This window comes from Calidris pugnax, unplaced genomic scaffold, assembly GCF_001431845.1.
Source record: "Calidris pugnax isolate Ruff unplaced genomic scaffold, ASM143184v1 scaffold15, whole genome shotgun sequence".
NCBI classification, from domain to species: domain Eukaryota; kingdom Metazoa; phylum Chordata; class Aves; order Charadriiformes; family Scolopacidae; genus Calidris; species Calidris pugnax.
The window spans coordinates 1,092,988-1,113,377 of NW_015090774.1; the positions used below are offsets into that span (position 1 = coordinate 1,092,988).

General features: G+C 36.9%; 1 protein-coding gene across 5 annotated transcripts in view; it reads right to left on the minus strand.

Moving 5' to 3' along the window:
* Positions 1-15,668, minus strand: part of PALLD (palladin, cytoskeletal associated protein) — a 201,736-nt gene extending 186,068 nt beyond the window's left edge. For 3 of the 5 annotated variants that reach the window (XM_014944096.1, XM_014944075.1, XM_014944103.1), the window contains exons 1-2: positions 14,661-14,823; positions 10,749-11,795 (exon numbers count right to left, since the gene is read on the minus strand). In XM_014944096.1, coding sequence (XP_014799582.1) covers positions 10,749-11,794 — 1,046 coding nt within the window. In that variant the 5' untranslated portion in view covers position 11,795; positions 14,661-14,823. Of the gene's footprint in view, positions 1-10,748; positions 11,796-14,660; positions 14,824-15,649 lie in introns of those variants that run through there. The other 2 variants (XM_014944088.1, XM_014944081.1) reach the window with 2 other exon arrangements.
* Between the last annotated feature and the right edge of the window lie 4,722 nt (positions 15,669-20,390).

Here is a 20,390-nt window from a genome sequence, read left to right on the forward strand (position 1 = left end):
ACAAGCAGATTGGTAATGTATTTCATCACTGTCAGACTTCTTGGCTGTTTATGCTGTGCACAATACTGGAAAGGCCCAGAGACAGTGTATAAGATATATACAAATAAATGCTGTAACATGAAGTAAAATCAGCCTTTTGGAATACTGCCTCTGGCCCTGTTTCAGCACCACTTTTTTTTGGAAAACTGTATTTTAAAACTACTTCAATTAAGCTTAGTTTTTAAACTAAAAATGTTTAACATGGACAAAGCTAGTGGAGTGAAAGAGCTTTCTGGAGACATGTGGTGCCCTGTTATTTTAGAGTTCATCCAAGTCTCATTCAATTCTTATGTAAATAAAAGGCACAAGTTCTTTTTATATATTTTTTCATTATGCAGATAGCAACACCATTTTTCTTTTTTTAGAAGAGTAATTTTTATTAACTTACTTTTAATCTTTTCACACTAGCCATCAAGCATAGAATCAGCTTAAAACGTACTTTAATAACGTTTTCATTTAATCTTTGAGTCTTTTTAGAAATTGTTAATACATTATTTATTTATGGAGCATTAGCAAGGAACTTTAGATCTGCATTTTTTCACTGAAAGGCAGACAGAGCAGAACAAAAGAATTAAGTCAACTGAGATACTTTAAAACTTGCAGCAATGTAATCAGAAATACAGTAAAGCACAGACATTGGCATTCACAGATAGAGGAAAAATAAAGTAACTGTGCTGGAATTCTCTTCCTAATTCCAATTTGAAAGAGCAGTCCTAGTTTCAACAATACCATTGTTTTTACAATTCCCTCTTATAACACCCATCTTCATGCATCTAACAGGCTTTATTCTTTCTATTCTCAGGATTGAAAACCAAAAAGAAAGTATACAATTTTCTAAAACAACAACTGAAGAAGATTTTCAGCTTAAACTTTCAGCTGAACATACAGCTCTGAAGAAAGCGGGCCTGGAGATGCACAGACCCTGTATAACAAAGGTAAAGTAATGCATACATCACATACTCAAAACTATTCTACAGGGCAAGAAAGAAATGAAATGTAAGAATAACCTCAGTGCCCAGGATCTGTAGATCTTCCCTGGGGCTTTTACAAAAACCAAACAAGCAAAGAGCCCATGTTCTCCACAGCCACCCTCCCTCCCCAGCCACATCCACATGTTCTTGATTTTAGATCTTTGAGTATTCATTTTGTAGCATCAATGGATTTCTCAGTCTAAATTCTCTAGCTATCTGTTCATTTTATAAGATTTTTATAAATCATCCTGTTATCACAATCTGGACTTTGTAAAGATCATTTCACCTAGGAATGAGTCTGGCTCTCCAGACACCTATTTTAAATACTGTACTCTATGATTTTAGCCAATAAAGCTAGACAAAAAAAAACCCCAAAAGAACATTTGTTTATTGTATACTACAAGAGTCTCCTAAATGCTGTTCTCAAGAATCACGATGACAAATAATAAAGAATCCTCTTTCCAAAATCCCTGTGGTTCTAAGGTAAAATGACTATTACTTATGAGTTAAGATAATTGATGTACTGCTAGCATTTCTCAGATATCCCACACTATTTTTTAAAGCAGAAGGGTGCATAACCTAAATAGGCCTTAACTCCACTGTTTGTTTTCCCCCAGATGCAGAAAATCCTAACAGTGTGGACTTTCATTGCCACAAAATGAATAGAGAATGGAAAAGAAAAGATTTGAAAGATGCATGTTGTCTACCTAAAACCTGCAGGCTGCAAATGGCTACAGGCAGTCACTGCAATAGCTTAACCATTTGCACTAGGGTATAAACCCTCGCTTCCCCAATAAAGCCCTCTAGTCCAGACCACTGTTCTAAGGCAAACAGAATTAAGAAGTCTCACAAGTCACTGAAGTGACTTTCAATGTTACATTCCAGATCTGTTCCAAAGGAAACTGAAACTCCAGGATGCCTGGAGATACACAGGCCTTATCTCCAATTAGCGAAAGCAAACAAACTAAAGACATAGGAATGGCATAGGGTGGTAAATGACAAAAAAAAAAAACAAACCAAAACAACAACCAACAAACAAACAAAGAACAAACAAACAAAAAACCAACCAAACAAAACCCAAACAAACAAACAAAAAAAACCACAAGAGAAAGAAGAGATTCTTGACATGAGGAGGAGTAAAAAAATATTGAGGATGGTGACATATCGTTTTCATATCTATAGATGTTATATCATCATTTGAATGCAAATAAAATACTAAATGACAACACATCATTGCTAAGCAGACTTCTGAAATGAATGCATTACCAGATTAAAATAGCCAGCATCATTTTTCTATTTACACTCAGCAATACTACACATGCTGTTTATACTTTCAGATGATATTCAATGTTCCATATACAGAAAAAAATCCAAATCTGCAAAGACAACATTGACTCAAGGAACTCCTTAGGTACAAGAATTTTCCTCCATTCTTAACAAGTACTCTCTCCTTGCAGAAAACTAGTAAGAAAACAGATTAGAGAGATTCTACTCTGAAATGATCGGTAGAGGACTATTGTAGATTCCTGTATGTTTACTGAGCGAAACAGTTTAATAAAGAAAACCAATCAGTCTATGGAGAGAACATGAGAAAAATGTTTATTTTTTGGAGCAATTTAACAATAACTCCATAAACTATCTCCATTAGGAAATAGATATAAAATATTCTGGAAACACTTTCTGTTTACAAAAGGCCATATAGTAAAAAAGAATTAGTCACGCTGTTCTAAACGTTAATAAACAATATAACAACACTGTGAATCAATGGAATGGAAACTATTGTATAAACCAGGGAAGTGGTTTAGACCAATTCTTACCGTGAAATATTGCATTGGTAATAAACCGAAGTAAAACTACCACATATACATAAAATAAACAGGAAATCCAGTAGATCAACAGACCAAGGGAAAAAGAGAAACATGATAGAATTACTCTGCTTAAGGGTTGGTAAAATACTCTGAATATGAATTAATTGGAGTTAAAATGAAAAATGTCACTTCATCTTAAATCTATCAATACCTGAATAAAAGCTATTAGACACGTACCAAAGTAAGCAGACCTCTGAAAAAGCTGTAAGGTTATTAGAGTATCTAGAAAAACACATGAGGAGGTGAGTGTGTTAAAAGAAATAAAAAGGAAAAAAAAAAAAAGAGGAGAGGCACTTTCCTATAGTTACAGTATTAGTAATGAATTTTGACAAGTTCAAATGACAATTCTCAATAATGAAAATTGCAAAAATTCAAAAATAAATTATTTGTATGTCAATTCTATCTCTGGAACAAAATAGTACTTCAGTTTCTGCAACAGAATTGTTGCCTATTTCTATCCTCTCTCAAAAACTAGTGAGCTTCATTTTAAAGCACACATATAGGAAATAATGTGAGAATCACATTAAACCTCAACAAAATATTTTATTTCTACTGTGTAAGAATAATAGATGTGGCTGTTATATGTATAGATATGCTGTTCTTGTGACTTTCAAGTCACAACTGCCTCCTCCTGCCATGTAGACCACACACTAATCCTTTTAATCTTTTATAAAGTATTTCTGCAATCACTGTAGCTACCATAATGCTTATAGTCTAGTAAAGTCTGTTGTTGAGACACATTAAGCACCACATTGTTCAGAAGTAAATTTAGTTCTTGGGCCTTTCCTCAGTCTTGGAACTAGCAAACAAGAATTCAATTAACAAATACTTCAAACAAGTTCATCATAAAATAGCTCCACTAAAGTTTCCATCTTGAATAACATAAGTATGTATTTAAGCTTATGAAAATATTTGAAAAGCAGGACCTGAACCACCTATTTCTAAACTCTAACCTGAATAGTTAAGATTTTACAAATGGAAAAGTAACAATTCTGAAGACAACTATCAAAGAGCTTATACAAAAAAGTCAGAAACGCACCCAAGAAACAGACTTTTTTGAATTAAGGATACTTGAAAATCCTAAGTATGTTCCATTAACACATATACATCAATAGCTACTCATGCTTCATAAAAAATAAGTAGTATTAAAGCCTTGCCATTATAGAACTAGTAGAACACCTGTATCTCCCACCAAGGCACTGGTGTTTCATTACAACTACAAAATTTATGCAATGAGACTTTAAGAAACAAAACTAAGTGCTCCCTCTAAATCAGTTTTCTTAACTGAAATCAAGCCTAGCAAAGAAGCAGCAACTACATTTGTGACACCATTTACATTCCCAAGACTTAAAAATCTACCAACTACTGTCTAGGTACTTCAGTCACTATCATCCTGTACATCTGGATTTCCAGCTCTGTAGATTTTTGTTAAGCATTACTTAATCTGACATCCAATGTTCTTTGCAGCTATGCCTGATAGGAAGACTATAGTGGAGACATAGTTTATTGCATATTCTTAGACTTCAAAGCTTTTAAAGGCTGTAAAACTGGGTAAGTTTTGTGAAGTTGTAGAAATCAAAGTAGTTTGGGTTTTATTATGTATTTACGTGTTGTACTTTGCATTTGTTTCCGTATTTTCTAAGAACAGTTCTGGATTACATGCAAGTAATGTTTCTAGGTGGGGATTTTGGGTACTTGTTACAGTGAGATTTAGATAAACAATACTTAAGAGAAGAAAAGGGTTATAATGAGAGCAAATTGATTCCTTAAAGCAAAGAAGCCCTGCTCTTGCCGTGTTTTATGTGGAAAGTATGTAACTTTTTAAATTTTTTTTTTTATTTTGCTGTTGAAGGAAAAGAATATACTTTGCACAAAACATTTCAATATCTGTTGTGCCACAAAATCTGTATGAATATCTGTAAATAATTTTACAGCTCAGGGCAGACCTCAGAAGTAACTAAATATTCAAGTAGTGAGAGAAATGCTGAGAAGCTGTAAATCGCTTGCGACAGGGCTTTGCTTTAGCTAGCTCGGTGCTAACTTGGGTATTTTAAGTACTGCACCGTTGAGGCACTTCGAAGGAGAGCTACTGACTAATACAATGGTTTTGAGAGTAATAGAGATATTTTCTGTTTTGACTTAAATTTTATATGCTTTAGACCTTCTAAAGACGACAGACATCCTAGAACTTCTCAAACTTCTCAATACTTTGCTAGGTCTTTGGTCAGAATCTGGGTTGTTCAGCAATGTTAAAATTGTTCTGACCACTGAGAAAATCTTCATTGTTACATATCTAATTTCCTGCTGGTAGAACTAGTAAGTTAGGCATTGAATTTTGAGGAAATGTAGTGGTTCTTGAAATTTAACTGTTTTCTTTTGGGATTCAACTCTAGACATTCTAGTTATAAGTTCTTCTGTCAAAGTTTACTTATTTTACTCTTGCAAAACAAAGCTACTTTGGTCAAGTTTGGTCACTCAAACTATAATACTTACAGTTTTTACTTTTTGTATGATAGAGCTATGAACATTCAAGGAACTTAAAATCTAAGAGCCTTCCTAGTCACGCAGTGCTCAAATATATACCTTGTTCTTACACTACATTTGATGGTTTATTTGCTTATAATAAGATTCTCCAATCTTGTTTTTCTTAGCCTTATGAGAATGGTAGCATGTTATGGCAGGATTCTAGCTCAGCTTTGGATAGGCTGAGGACTTTGAATACTTAGCTCTAAAAAAGTTATGAAAAGGGAAGAAAGCCAGTTATAAAGATTATCAGGATCCAGAATTAGATGAGATGTGTAGGAAAACAATAAGATGCTATAAAGTCAGGTATAGCTAAGTAGTTTCTTCTGAAGGCCTTTGGCTCTGCTGTATATCACCTGGATGAACTCATGGCCACCAGTGCTTGATACTGCTTAAATATCAGCTGTGCTTATTACTAGGCTGAAAAACTTCTTGGGTGCTGGGAAAAAGAACAATTTAATCAGTGCTTTTCATGTCACCATTAAACTATTGTTATTTCATCATCACTTTAGGAACTATGGCTTCTGGTTATTTTCTTCCCAGCTGAGACAAAAAATGAAAATCTCAATTGCTTGCTACTTTTATCACACCACACAAGAGTTCCAAAAATATTATTTCCTGTGGCTATGTTATTGAAACTGGCTTTTCTGGGAAAAATCGGAGCAACTGAAGCCTGATTTCTGCAGATTTTATTGCTATGTGCAAAGGTACAGACCATGGTAATCCTGGCTCATACCCCTATCTGCATCTCCTGTTCAGCAAGTTTTACATGTGCTAAATGACCTTCTCTTTGCCTCACAGACCAGGTAACTCCTCAACCTGTTCTATAGGTTTCTCTTTTGCAATAACATTAATAACCATTTCTACCTTTCAGCAGTTTTCACTAAACTTTTAATATCTTTTACACCTTTTTCCCCTCTAGCCAGTTTCCTCGGATAACTGTAGGTATTTAAATCTTCCCAATTCTTACTGATTATGCTCCAAAGATTGTTTTAAAGGTATTACAAATCATAAATTCAGTCTAATGAAATGGTTGTCTAAGTACAGTGCTTTAGAAAACTAGATTCCTTTTATTACCAAAATAGGAGAGAATGATCAACATGTATTGTATCATTGTTGTTTTGCTATTTTTTAAAAACTATATAAAACTCATATTTTCAGAAATATCCCTGAAAGTGGCATAAACAGCATGCATTCTTCACTTGCTCTGCAATACATCAGTGGTTTTAAATATAGGCTTATCTTTTTCCACTGCAGTGTTATTAGCTACTTACTGGATATTCAGGATATACCATAAAACTCCCTTTCAGCTCCGTAAAGAGGGGAAGTGATGTGCATAGTATTTTGTAACTGTTCGGAAGTTCCTAATAACATTATTACAGTCCAGCATTGGCTACAAAATTTTCTGAATGCTTGCTCATCTTCTAAAGGCAAAGCCTCCTCTCCTTTCCCCAAGATTCAGAGATAGGACTTTGGAGTCTCACCCAAACAGCATGCAAGCATTTGCCATGTCCTCACCCAGTTAGCAACAGCCTCTTAACCGCTCACCCGGTAGTAACAGTCTCTTTACCACTGAGTGAGTCTTGGATTCTGTTTTATGTGCTCCTCAACAGCTCAGGGGCTCTGTGCCCTCCCCTACTCAGAAGTAGTGCAGCCTGCGAGAGCCCCGGCCGCGCTGTGTGCGAGTGACCTCTTCCGCCAAGGCGGCGTCATTACAGAAAGGTCACGGTGCAAAACTCTATTAACTTGCAAAACGAATTGTTTTTGAGGTAAAGCTGCCATTTTTTTCCTCTCTTGAAGGTCCACAATAAAATGGAGACTAAGGGGGAAAAGTACTATTAGTGGGAACTTTGGAAAATTAAGGTTTTTTTAATAAATAATATGTTTTCTTTAAGTATATTCACAAATTTGTGTGCTGCTTCCAGATGGAGAATTATTAATAGTTATTAGGTAAAAAAAATTCGAGTGTGGACCATGCAGGTGTATTAAATTGACTGTCAAGGAGCTTTGTAAGAGACTGAGAAGTTGGCATAAAGCATATTTGCTGCGATTCAGTAGTGGTTGTATCTGCAGACTATCAACATAGCATAATCACAGATTTCAGAAAGGGAAACAACCCAAAAGTTCCAAATTAATTTATATTGATGAGATTACTTAAAAGTAAATTTGATTTTAAAATCATCTACTATTTTTTCTGCAGTGTTTCTCATAACTTATTCTGCTGAGGGATTAAAATTTGCCTTCTTATTTAATGATTCTGCAAGTATTAAGATTCAGAAAAGTTGTTTACATTAAAATTAAAAGAACATAATGTTTTTTTCTTGTAAACATCTTGATACTAGCAGTCTCTGAAATGAATACAACAATGATGTAAAAGACCTAAGCAAAAAAAAGCTCCACAGCTTGTGCACAACTTCCTAGTTCAATTCATTTTTATGTACAATTCTGGAGTCATAACACTGAAGTAAAGACTGATGTTCTGCCAGATAAAATAAGAGCAACAAGGTACAGAAACATTACAACAGTGTATCTTTGCTATTAAAACACTACAACTTCATTGCTGTTGTCAAACTCACCTAAACTGTCTGTGCTGTATTTCATAAAAGAAATTGACAACTTATAATCAGTTCTGAACAGAACCATAGTTGTACCAATGGCAGAGAATACAGAGCACGCGAGTCTCATGGCACCAGTGAGGTTATTTTGCTATGTGGTGAAAGTAGATGCCTGTTGACTCTAGGCTCTATATAGTGGATGTTTAGCAATTCTGGTTTTAGAGATCCTCCATGCCTGTGTGCTGCTTATTCTAAGATAATTTTCACCCCACAAAATACATTTTGTAACTCAGTGGGACTGAAATATATGTTAAAGCCTAATAGTCTGATAACGGTAAAAACAATCAAGACAACAGAAACACTGTTTCATTCTAGTGAAACAATATTGTCTACAGACTGGCTCTCAATACCTTAACATCTTATTAATTAATTGATAAGTAGTACCCTATAAAAAAACCAAACTTGTATCTCTTGCTTTCTTAGCAAGAAACTTTGTAAGAAAGTTTGCTGTTCAAGTTATGTAAATATGGATGTTTTCAAAATTCAAGACCTAGGAAAAACAAGTCCCTTTCAGGCAATATATGTGTCTTGGTGAATTCTCACCTATCAGAAAGACATTTTTGGTATTCTTCTTCTAATTGCATTACCTGTGGATATGAGTTGGCAGAGCAACACTTCCTCTGTGTGCCATACATTGGCGCAGAGTTGGGGGAGCAGGTCGGGTTCACCTCGCCTATTAGAACAAACTAAGTATGAAGTGTTTAGTCTGAAGTATTTGCCTTAAGTTCTTGCCAAAGTCACTCTTTCGGGATGTGCTTCTCTCTCATGACTGCAGATGGAGTCTAGGGTGACTTGGTCAGACTAAATAGCTAACCTACAGATAGGTAAAATAAGGTGAAAAGGTCTTTAGTATTAATTAATACATTTTTTTTTTTCTTTAAGGGTGGTCTCTGTCTTGCTACTATTCTATTTTACAACTCAGAAGTATCAGTAACCATACACTAGCTGTCATGTTACCTAACCCAAGAGCAACAAAAGAATTGCTCAGGTTAACAGCTCGTTATTCCCTAGTGTCCACATCAGTACCACTGACAGGCTGCAACATCCCAGTGAGGGGGAAGGAAGGAAGAGAAGAAACCTCTCCATATGACTATCCACAAGTAATCAGGCAAACATTAGTAGTTTCAAAGCGTTGAAAGGCTTCACAGCAAAAATACAAGGAAATTTAAAGCACATCAACTGTTACAGGAAAGTGACTGCTATGTTCCTTTAACAAAATTTTGATAACTTTAAAAGAATTACATAGTCTTCTGATGTAACTAAAGAACCTTACAGGAAGTTCTGAATAGGGAACTACAAATTCTATCCTGTCCAAACAGGACCTGTGGAGAAAATTATCCTTTGAGAATATCAATTATGCTCAGTTGACTTTAAGCCAAAATAGGTCGTGAGGAACTACTAAACTAGAGGTATAATCTACCTCTGTATGTGTTAATCAATCATACTAGCATTAAGGCTCACACCTGTGAAGTGGCAAACACTAAGCAGTGCTGGTTGACCTTAATTTCTATGAGCTTTTGAAGGAAAGGAAGACAGTGGAAACTATTATGAGTTACGCAGCCCTCACTGATACTGTGAATGTAGCTTTCGTGACTGTTACATGTTAATGAAGAAGCTAAAACAAACAAACTTACTCAGAAGTTACTTTTATGTTTTTTCATTGAACAAAAGCAAATGTACATAAATGTCACTACAAGTACCAAAAGAAGTTTTGAAATGGGGCCCATCTTAATGTCTTCTGGAAATGTCTTAACCTAAATCTACCAAATATCCTCTTGTGTATCTCATAGTATGGACACCAAATCGCATTGGTATGGGGCTTGGAAACATTCTAATTAATTGACAGTAAAAACTGTATTAGCTGCCTGATACATGCTCTTCAGGGGCAAACTGTGAATTCTTTCACCTAGACTAATGAGATAACAGTCACACAGAATGTTAGTAGAGCCAATTCTGTTTCTAATTTTGCCATATGGCTCTTCACAGAATCACAGAATTGTAGTGGTTGGAAGGGACCTCAGAGATCATCGAGTCCAACCACAAAAAAAACCAACAAAAAAACACACCAAAAAACCAAAACCCACCCACCACCTAAACACACAACAACAACAACAACCAAACCAAAACCATCACCCACCCACACAACATCCCACCACAAACCAATAATCTTGGGCACTAGAGCATGCCCTGAAGAGCCATGTCTACACGTTTCTTAAATACCTCCAGAGATGGTGACTCCACCACCTCCCTGGGCAGTCCATTCCAATGCCTGACAACCCTTTCAGTAAAGAAATGTTTCCTAATATCCAACCTGAACTTCCCCTGGCGCAACTTGAAGCCATTACCCCTTGTCCTATCGTCTGTAGCTTGGAAGAAGAGACCGACCCCCGTCTCTCTACAGCTTCCTTTCAGGTACTTGTACAGAGCGATAAGTTCTCCCCTCAGTCTCCTCTTCCCCAGACTGAACAACCCCAGTTCCCTCAGCCTCTCCTCGTAAGAGAGAGAGTTCTACTTCAATCAAGTAGAACTTCATTTCCCAAGCAGAAAACAACGAAACACTCTAAGAGAAGAGGTCAGAATCTGTTATTCCATGTGCTTATTAACCACTGTTTGATCCACTGTTCTTATATGACTACCTCTAAGCAGGTTCACTGTGATACCTGTCCTTAGGTATCTTTCACAATCAGAAGATGAAGATACCTAGTAACTTAGCTAAAAAGGCATGCACCTACCTGACTTCAGGGACTGGGTTGCCAGCAACTCTGCATTCCAGCAATACTTTGTTTCCTTCAGCAACTTCCTGGCTCCTGAGCTTCTGAGTGAACTGAGGTGGTGAAGATTCATTGTCTTCTATGTTGATGAAGGGGTGGCAAAGGACCATTTCGCTCTGAGTGATGCTTTCCCTTTCAGAAAAGTGTTCTCCATTCAGGTGAACACCAGGTAATTTTGTCTCAGGCTCAGTCTCTTGATGTGGCCTGTCAAACTCCTGGTTCTCTAATGTACTTCCAGCTGATTGTTTCTTTTTAGGAGACAGGTATCCACTGTCTGGAGAAGAAGAGTCCCCATCAGGACTTCGGCCTCTTGTCTTTGCTGCCTGTCTAAATATAGATGACAATTCCTCTATGAACGTGGCAGCTTTGTCACACAGCTTGTTCCTGAAAGGAGCTTCTCCCTGCGATGCCAATTCAGACTTTGGGCTTGTCTTAGGCACAGCTGAACCATCTTTCTCTGAATGTCTCAGGCTTCTAACAAAGCTGGGACTAGCAGTTAGGAACGGTGAGGTGTTTGCCTGCTTCCTGGAAACTGTGACAAAACTACTTGCTGTTTGAGGTGTGGTGGATTGCCCCTTCTGATTCCCTGGGAGAACACAACTTGCAGCAGATGAAGTCAGACTGCTTGCTTGAGGCCACTGTAAAGCATCTTGCTCATGCAGTTTGGTGTCTCTGAAAGAAGGATTTTCTGAAGTGCTAGAAGGAGTGGTGTTGAAATAATGAGTCAAGTCTGGTGCTGCATTCTGATCCTCCTTCAGGGAATTGGCAATGGCTTCTCGAGCTATGTCAAGGCTCTTACAAATCTCCTCTTGGGTAAGGAAGGCAGAAAGTTCATTTGAAAATTCCCCATTCTGTATGTCTGGCAGGGAATCATAGAAAAAGTCATGGCAGGATGAAGCTTCTGACATATTTTCAGGATATCCCTTACTGGTGCCTCCCTCTGCAGAGTAAGCCTCCTTCAGCATTAAAGAAAGAGGCAATGCCTGGCCACAGCTTCTGTCTTGCATCCTGGAAGACAAAAATACAATTCCTTAAGAAAAAAAAAAAACTACAACTTGTCTGTTAAAAAAACCCCTTTTATATCCTAGTTCCCATAAGCTAGACACAAAACTGGGATTAGAGCAGAAGCTAACAGTGCATGAAATATTTACCATAAAACTTGGTTTCTCTTAGAATGGTCCAGGGCTGCAAATTGTCTAGGTGAAAATGAGAGCAGTTAGGAGTCTTTTTTCTCATGAGTCTTCAGAACTATGAAGACATCCTTTGTCTGTACATTGCCTAGCACAAACTCAATTTCACTGGAGCAATACGAGTGATTTTTTTTATTTCACATTTGATTTTATTTCACATGAATGCTATTACACCTTACTTTTTCTGATTTTAGGCTTATGATTATTTGGGGAACATATTTCCTTTTCTCTTTCCCATAACATTGCCTTTCAGACACTAAACCATCAAATTCCAAGAGGAAAACATTTTTCTAGTTGAAACCATTATGAGGCTCTATACAAGGACATTTGGATTAGATATTCCAAGTTATCCTTTCTGTTTAATGTTGATAATGTGTTTAATATTATTTTACTTATTGTGTTATGTTTTAAGCTTTGTACTGTTTAATACAATTTAGTAGCACTTTTGTCAACATGGATGAGTAGAGTATCAAACTATCACATGCTAAAAGTAAAACACTAAAGAAATAGATTTTCCAATCGATTTTATGCACTGTGTAAGTGTGTAATGTATATTCTGTACCAGTTTCACAAAGTACAAAAGTATCTAAACATCTTTGGCTTTTCCACATGATTTTAGAGTGAGGATGAGTGTTCTCTGTCTCCGTAAAGTCATTAAGAAACAAGACATTAGAGAAACCACTCTTTTCCCAAGGGAAGAATGTGCCTGAAATTCTCCTCATTGAAATTTTATTTGTCCTGCTGGTCACTAGGTTGTGGGTGATCTGATCTCAAAAGTAATTTCTGCTTCTGCAAATCATTTAATTTAGTTGAACGACAGTGTTTTCAATTACTCTTTAAAATTATCTTCTTCTTATGATAATTTCTGTGAGATTAATTCTGCACAAGATTCTAAAAAAATATTGTATTTTCTCTTAATGGTCCAGTATTTGTCCACTGATAAACAGGTGGCTTGGCAGTCATGAGATGCACTCAGATGTATTTTACACCAGCTTCTTCAAGCTCCAGTTACCTTTAGTCACTTTACCAGGGTTTACCCGGCATGTAGTCATTAACTGACTGATAGATTATTGGAATTCTTGGCCTGGCACATGCATCTCTTGATATGCCTGCTTTTCTTGCCAACAGATTACAACTCAACATATAATAGAGAAGTATAAGGGAACCAAAGCATTTTAGGATTTGATATATGGTTTTTATAGAATACAGTGATATGCTTATTCTTTGTTGGGATTCCATATTTCTTTCCTTCCTTTTATCTGTGTTTATAGGCCAACAAATTTAGCAACTATGCCAATCTCTTGTCAACAAGATCTAAAAAAGTATATACAGTATAACCGACTACCACATAGCAGCTTTAAAGAATGAATCCGAGAAGCCAAGCAAACAGTTGGTCTAGAGTCTCAGCTGTTTAAGACATAAACTGGATGACCGCAAGGAAACCAAGGGTTAAACCTGGAGAGTTTCTGTCTCCTTAATCTTAGTTATTTTCTGAAACTTTGTATTCCAATGAACAAGGGTGCTAGTTACTATTTAGATAACTTGTAAATATCTGTGCTTTAAATGACATCATTATTTAAATCTGATTCCTACTAGTTCCTAGCTTGCTCACATCTCAAAGTGATACATTACGTACTCAGACAAACTTCTCTGACTTCTAACAACAAGCTGCTCTGGTGTTTCAATGGGTAACGGGTCAGAGGACAATTTCACTTATTGCTAGCCACCCAACACAATGATTTAAATGAATGTATTATGAATTAGCATTATCTCCTCCTAATACTCTGTAATACTCACTTTTATCATTAGAAAAACATAATGGCTACATATGTCATAATTTTCAAAGCCCAGTGTCTAAATGTATGTAAATCAATCTGTAGCTCGATATTTAGATAAAGTTGATGAATTTAAACATATCCTGGTTATTGGCAATTTCCAATGCTGATAAGCCTTCTTGGGAGAAAGATCTGGTGCCTAAAAATGCATTTATATGTCTAGATTTCGACAGCTGAATGAAAGCTTCCAGTATAAAGACTTTTTTTTTTCAGGCACACTGTAAGACACAAACCAACTATTCTTTTAGAGCAACTTGTAATCACAGTGAAATGAAGTATTGCTAACCCTATCAAGTAGCATATAAGATCATAATTAGAAATTTTGAATGCTATTTCTAGCTTCTCCAAGTTACACTACAATGTATTTATAACAGTTTTCATCATCATTAGTCATTAGGTAACCTGCAAATCCATATACTATATCATTTAAAGACACAAACATAAAATAAAATGTTACATGCAGATCAGTGCATGCTCTAAAGAATATTATGGTAAATATTAAATTCAAAATATGCTAGATTACTGTCATCTCAGAAAACATTTGAATAATTAATCAAATTAAGGTATTCAAGCAATGATGAAATACGGAAAACCATAGAAAATCAAAGGACTCATTTCAAGAAAATATAAGCATCCTGAATTTGTGGTACCTATCCAATCAAAAATTATTACTTAAAAAAATATGACCCAAAGCAAATCTGTTCAAAGGAATAACATGAAGGAAGAGATGTACCTACAAAGATTTCTTAAAACAAAAAAGACACATACTTTTCCTCTGAATTTTGAAATCCTGCAAAATTACTCCCCAAGGTACAATAATTAAACTTAGCAGAAAATATAAAACAGACCTTACAATTAACAGGCCAATATGAAGAGTCTCAAGTATAATTAATAGCGGGTGAAGTTGGTTTTTTTCCTTCTTTATCTAAGTAGGCTTAAAGTTGCTCCAGCTATTCAGTAAAGATTGCTTGGTCCTCAGTAAGCATTGAGAAGACTGTGGCCTGTGCGTTACATCTGTCCTCTGTGACTATGTAATTCTTACCCCACTCATCTATATTTGGTAACTGAACTCATGTTTCAGCAGACTGCCGCTATCTGGAATTCCAGTAGAAGCAACGTTAGGCCTGAAGTGGCACAAAGTTCTGTGCACTTACTACTCAGAAATTCAGAAACTTAATCATTTAAATGAGCAATTCTTGTTACATTTAACACAGTATTTTAGGCTGGTTTAAAATACTATTCTGGAATTCTAGGATGTGATCTTTGCTTATTATTAAAGCGCCTACCTCCACAGGCCATAGAAAACACAGTCTGTGAAAGTTAATTTTTAAAAAATAACATCTTTCTACAGCATTTTGTCTTAATAGATTTTTAAATTTTTAACAAAATTAACTATTTTGATGACAATAAATAAAATAGTTGTCTTTTTCTACAAAAAGTTATTTAAAATTAATAGCTTCCTTGTGTATCTTAGAATCTTCCAGGAAAAGAAAAAAGCATAGAATCATTTAGGTTGGAAAACCCTTAATGTTTTCAGAGTTACCAGCAGAAATGGTACATTTTTTTGTCATGATAGAGAATCATTAATCTGTAACAATATATTACACTGTATAAACAAATTTGCCTACTGAATTTTCACATCTCAAATGAAGTAATCCTATAATCAGAAAAGAAGTATGTCCCTCAGAAATGACACACAAAATCCTTGGAAAACATGTATGCTTTAAAAAGGCCTCATAACTCTGACACATGTATCAACACTAAAACAATCAAAATGCATTTCTGGTTTCTATAGCCTTGTAGAATGTAATGAGTAACACAGTCAACTGTCACTTACTGTCTTTCCTGAGGAAGTACTTTCACCTCATTAAGAACTCGTGAGGGTTTTATCTCAGGGAAGAAAAATTTTCTATCCAAGAAAACACTTCTGCCTTTTCAGGCACCTCATTTCCTTTGATACTCAGTGAAAGGAAGAAGTAAACAAGAAGAGTGCTGGCTTAATCTACACACTTTATCACATAATTTCCAGAAATAAATGCAATATGTGGGTAGCATTGGTTCTGCCAGATCACAGCCTATCATGAGTCAAATTCCCTAGAGTAGATAGGAGAAATTGTAGCTCCAAATAGACCTTACGGACCTCTGCCACTTCTGCCAGTGGCCATTGTATCTGCTCTCTGAACTGGATTCATTTTGTGGGCTGGCACTTGTTCTTAGCTCAAAGTATTCTGGCCTTGCATTTTTTTACTGAAATTTATTCCTTGGCAACAATGGAAGCGCAGCAGACCCACTGCTGTGACAGAAGTGCACAAGACCCATAGCTCCCTATTGGTCCCAGACCATCTTTATGTGTTACCAAGTGCCACACATTTATTTCAGTGATTAATGTTTTGTGCCACACATTTTATTTCAGTGGCTAATGTAGTATCTTTCTTTGCATCTTCATACAGGCAATTTCCTCTCATTAGAGCTTTGACAGATGCACTGTTGGATTAGGAATACTTACATATTCCACAAGGTACGCAAACCCCTTGTTCTCATTCTTATGGCTTGGTATCCTTACCGTGTTGTAATGAAATTAATAAAAAAGATTTAATTTCAGGTCATTTTACAGTAATTTCAGTATGTAAAATAGAAACAGAATTGTTATTCTAAAAATTCCAGGCTAAAAACTGTTCACAAAAAGGAGCTGGTCATCTAAGAGTTAACCGCTGCATGCCTAATTTTTAAGCAGTCACCCCACCACAGAGTGGAATCCAGGCCCCGTGTCAGGCACCTGGCCTCTCCACCAAATGCATAAGAGTTAGCCACCTTGGAATGGGAACCAAAAATAGCCAGCATATAAACAGCAATGAACTGCCTTGGGCTACCTTGAGCATTTTCTAGAGGGAGGGGGTGGACGAAATCCCAGTTCTTGGAATCATATTTAAATTGTTACTTCTAGGAAGAAAATATAACTGCCTGCAGACACGTGCAGAAATCACATCTAACGGAACTGAGCTTTTATGAAGAGACACTGGTGATTTGGCTTGATCAGGTATGCCTATTACTTTCTGTACAGCATGATAGAAACATTTGCCCAGAAAGTAAAAGATTTGTGTTCCATATATTCCTTGTGACTTCAAGTGTTAATGAAATACTCATCATAACTTGCAAACCTACTAGGGCAAGGTTTTATACAGCTATAGTTAGCCATGAACAAATTTTCCTAATCTTTTGACCTGTGCTGAATCTTTTGGAACCCTACTTAATATTTGATCAGTATCTTCCATTTTAATTGCAAAAATAATGTGGATGCTCCTTTCCAAAGGTGGTAGACAACAGTAGATCACTATAAACATATACCAGATGGACTAAAATTTTGGAACAATCACACATTTTGAAAGATAAACACATGCAATAATATGCAATGATGTAATAATTCAACATTTACATGTAAAATGTAAAAATTAATAATAACATACAATGAAGATAAAGGCTATTACACCTGATATACTCCCTCCATTCCCATTGCAGTATTGTGGCAAGTTCAACTGATGAACAGAGCTCCAGAGTGAGAATACTTTTCACCACCCATAGATTTGATGGAGTATAGCTAGACTGGTCTCTTGAAACTTTAATAATAGCTTCTATTACCAGTCAGCCTGAGTCATTCAAACACCCATGTCACAAACTATAAAGCTATTCTGGTTGTACAAGCTTTCCACTCCATCTGATGACGTTACACGATGCAAAAGATTTTCATTGTTAATTGGTCTAAAACCAAAATTTAATAACAAGCATGGCTCTTTTCCCCTACTAACTTGTGTACTTATCTAAGAAAGAAAACCTCTGTTATGGTTCCTACTATTCTGTATCTTACTCTAAATAGCAACAGGATAAAAACCAAGTAGATAGGAAGTCTCCTTTCCAAGACCCAAAGTCCAAACACCAGTCTGTTTGGAAACTGCAAATAAGAATCTTTAAGAGCTACTTCTACTTCGAGTAGCAGAGACAGACACAAACCCCTTTACTAGATGATGCAGAATCCTCCAGTTATTGATTCACTAACATATGTTTTTTCTACCTCTGAAAGTTTAAAAAAAAATAAATACTGGTGCTTAAACATACTGGGTCACTGCCTTGCTGTAGTTTGATACTGTATGTAGCTTTGGTTTTTTTGCTTTCCTCTCCTTGTTAAAATTAAACTGTCAAAAGAAGAGTAAAAATTCACACCCTTCTTTGACCCTTCATGACCCTTCATGAACAATGTAACTGAAGGGTTGCAATTAACAACAGTTCAATAAACAAAAACATCACAACTTTCCAGCCTTACCACAGCTGTGAGTAGGAAATGAAACCCTAATGTGGAGAGGAAGGCTAACTCACAAAGTAACTCACAAAGAAGTAACATTGTTTCTTAAACCGGGAAACAGACGAAGGCTTCTCAGTGCAACCTCTACAGTATCCAAGGCCTTGCTGAAACAACCGGCCTCAGACTGAGAAGCCTGCAATTCAGCTTCCCTTACTTCACGGCTCCTAGAACACCTGTAATACTTTTGTCTCTCAAAATGCCATGGTTTTTAATGTATTATTCACCACTCAGATAAAAACTGAACTCGTGGGTAAATGGTGTCTTCAACACCCCTTAAATTTCACAGGAAATTTGTTAGCAATTTGTGCCCATGTGCACTTTTGAATCCGGGGCCGTGAAGCACACCACATCCTCACAGGATTTAGCACTAAGGTGAAGAAAGGTAGTGCTAAGCCATTCACCCACACCAATAAACACTGTGCCGGGGGCAAAGATGTCCCTGCCCAAGTTACCTGGGAGCTGGCAGTAGCCTGGGCCATCACCCAGCCCCCTGAGCCTGCCAGTCTGGCAGCCCTTTTGCTTTTTCACAGGCTCTGGTGTCCAACAAACTCCTTCAAGGTTCACGACGCTGTTAAACACACTCGTTTCTGAGCCTGCCTTGCGTCTTTTTAAGCTGGTCCTCCCACAGACCCACGTGCAAGCTGAGGGGCCCACGGTGAGGCCTTGAGGGAGGAGGGCGGGTGAGGGCTGAGGGAAAAGGGCCGGAAGGGTGGTCGGCGTGGGGGAAGCGAGGCGGGTGATGGCCGCCAGCTGAGGGCCGGAGGTGACGAGGTGGGCGGATCCGACGAGAGCGGCTACCTCAGGTGGGAAAGGGAGCCTGGCAATCCCTCCGTGTGAGGGGGAATGCTCCGCAGGGAGCGGGAGGGGAGCCTGCCGCCCCTTTTGGCTGGGGCGGACCGGTAGGGCGCGGTGGGGCGGCGGAGGCCCACGGGGCGGGCTCGGCCGCCGGGCCGTGCCGCTGTGGAGCGTACCGCCAAACTCTGGGGCCAGGGCCAGCACGGAGATTAGGCCCTGCACTCTTGACGCCTTTCTCACTGAAATTCCTCTTCAGAATAGACACGAGAATAGACGGTCTGATTCACAGGTACTGATATTTTTTTGTAATAAAATTCCGTGAAAATCTGTACAGGCTAGGCTCACGTCTGTGCGGAAGGCCTAGATGTAAATATTTAAGGCATATTGTAGCATTAAAGGTCAATGAATGAGGTGTCAACAAACTGGAATTGACAATCTCTGTGGTTTAAGTAGGCTATTCCGGGTTCTAGCATTTGTGAATGTATACAAGTAAGAATTTAAGCAAGCCTATAATACAGCAGATGTTGTTAAAACCCAAAAAACCCCCAAGAAACCAATTTTTTGTTGAATTAAGAAACATGGGAAAGGAGTGAAAGTTACAGAAGATATGACTGATGCAATCTCACAAGGGTAGAGAAAGCAAGGATAACATTTTACAGTGTAGCACATGGGAATGTGATTGAGATTGAATAGTTTAGCATGTAAAGATTTCAGATGATATGATATGAAATATCATATGATAAGAATATATATGATAACAACTCTAAGCAGTTTTGTAATGTATCAGCTCAACGTAGTCCTATGTAATTGTCTAAAGAAAGAAATTATAACTGAAACACTAGTGGAAAATCTGTGTCATGAAAGTAACAGTGTATGGTAAACAGACTGATACTTTGTATACTGTTAGAAAGAAGAAAAGCAAACATTAAGTGTTAGGTAGTTAATTTAATTTTCCAGACTGTGCAAAGCAGAATTAACACTAGTGTGGTTCTTAAAATCAAGAGTTTTCTTTTAAGGAGTCCACATTAAAGACATTGGCTGTAATTTTGTCTAGTTTAATTTAACTTACCTACTTCAACTGTTATTCTTCTAAGTTGATTTTATCCTGTATTCTGTAAATGTTAGTCATATTCATGTGGCTTTGCCATTTATTTTATTTTGTAAATTAATTACACTCATTATCACTCCCTGTACCATATCTGAAAAGTTATCCATTCCTCTAAGCCCTGTGTAGTATGGAACTCCAGCTTAAATATGTACTTCAGACCCGCTCACATTACCTGTTACCTGGGTACCTCTGTAAAAAACATATCTCAAACAAATCTGATTTTTTTTTTTTTTTTTAATAAAAACTGTTTGCTCTTATGCATATCATAAAACTTTCACAGCTTGGCCGTGAGAAAAATGCTTTATAGCATCACATGACATC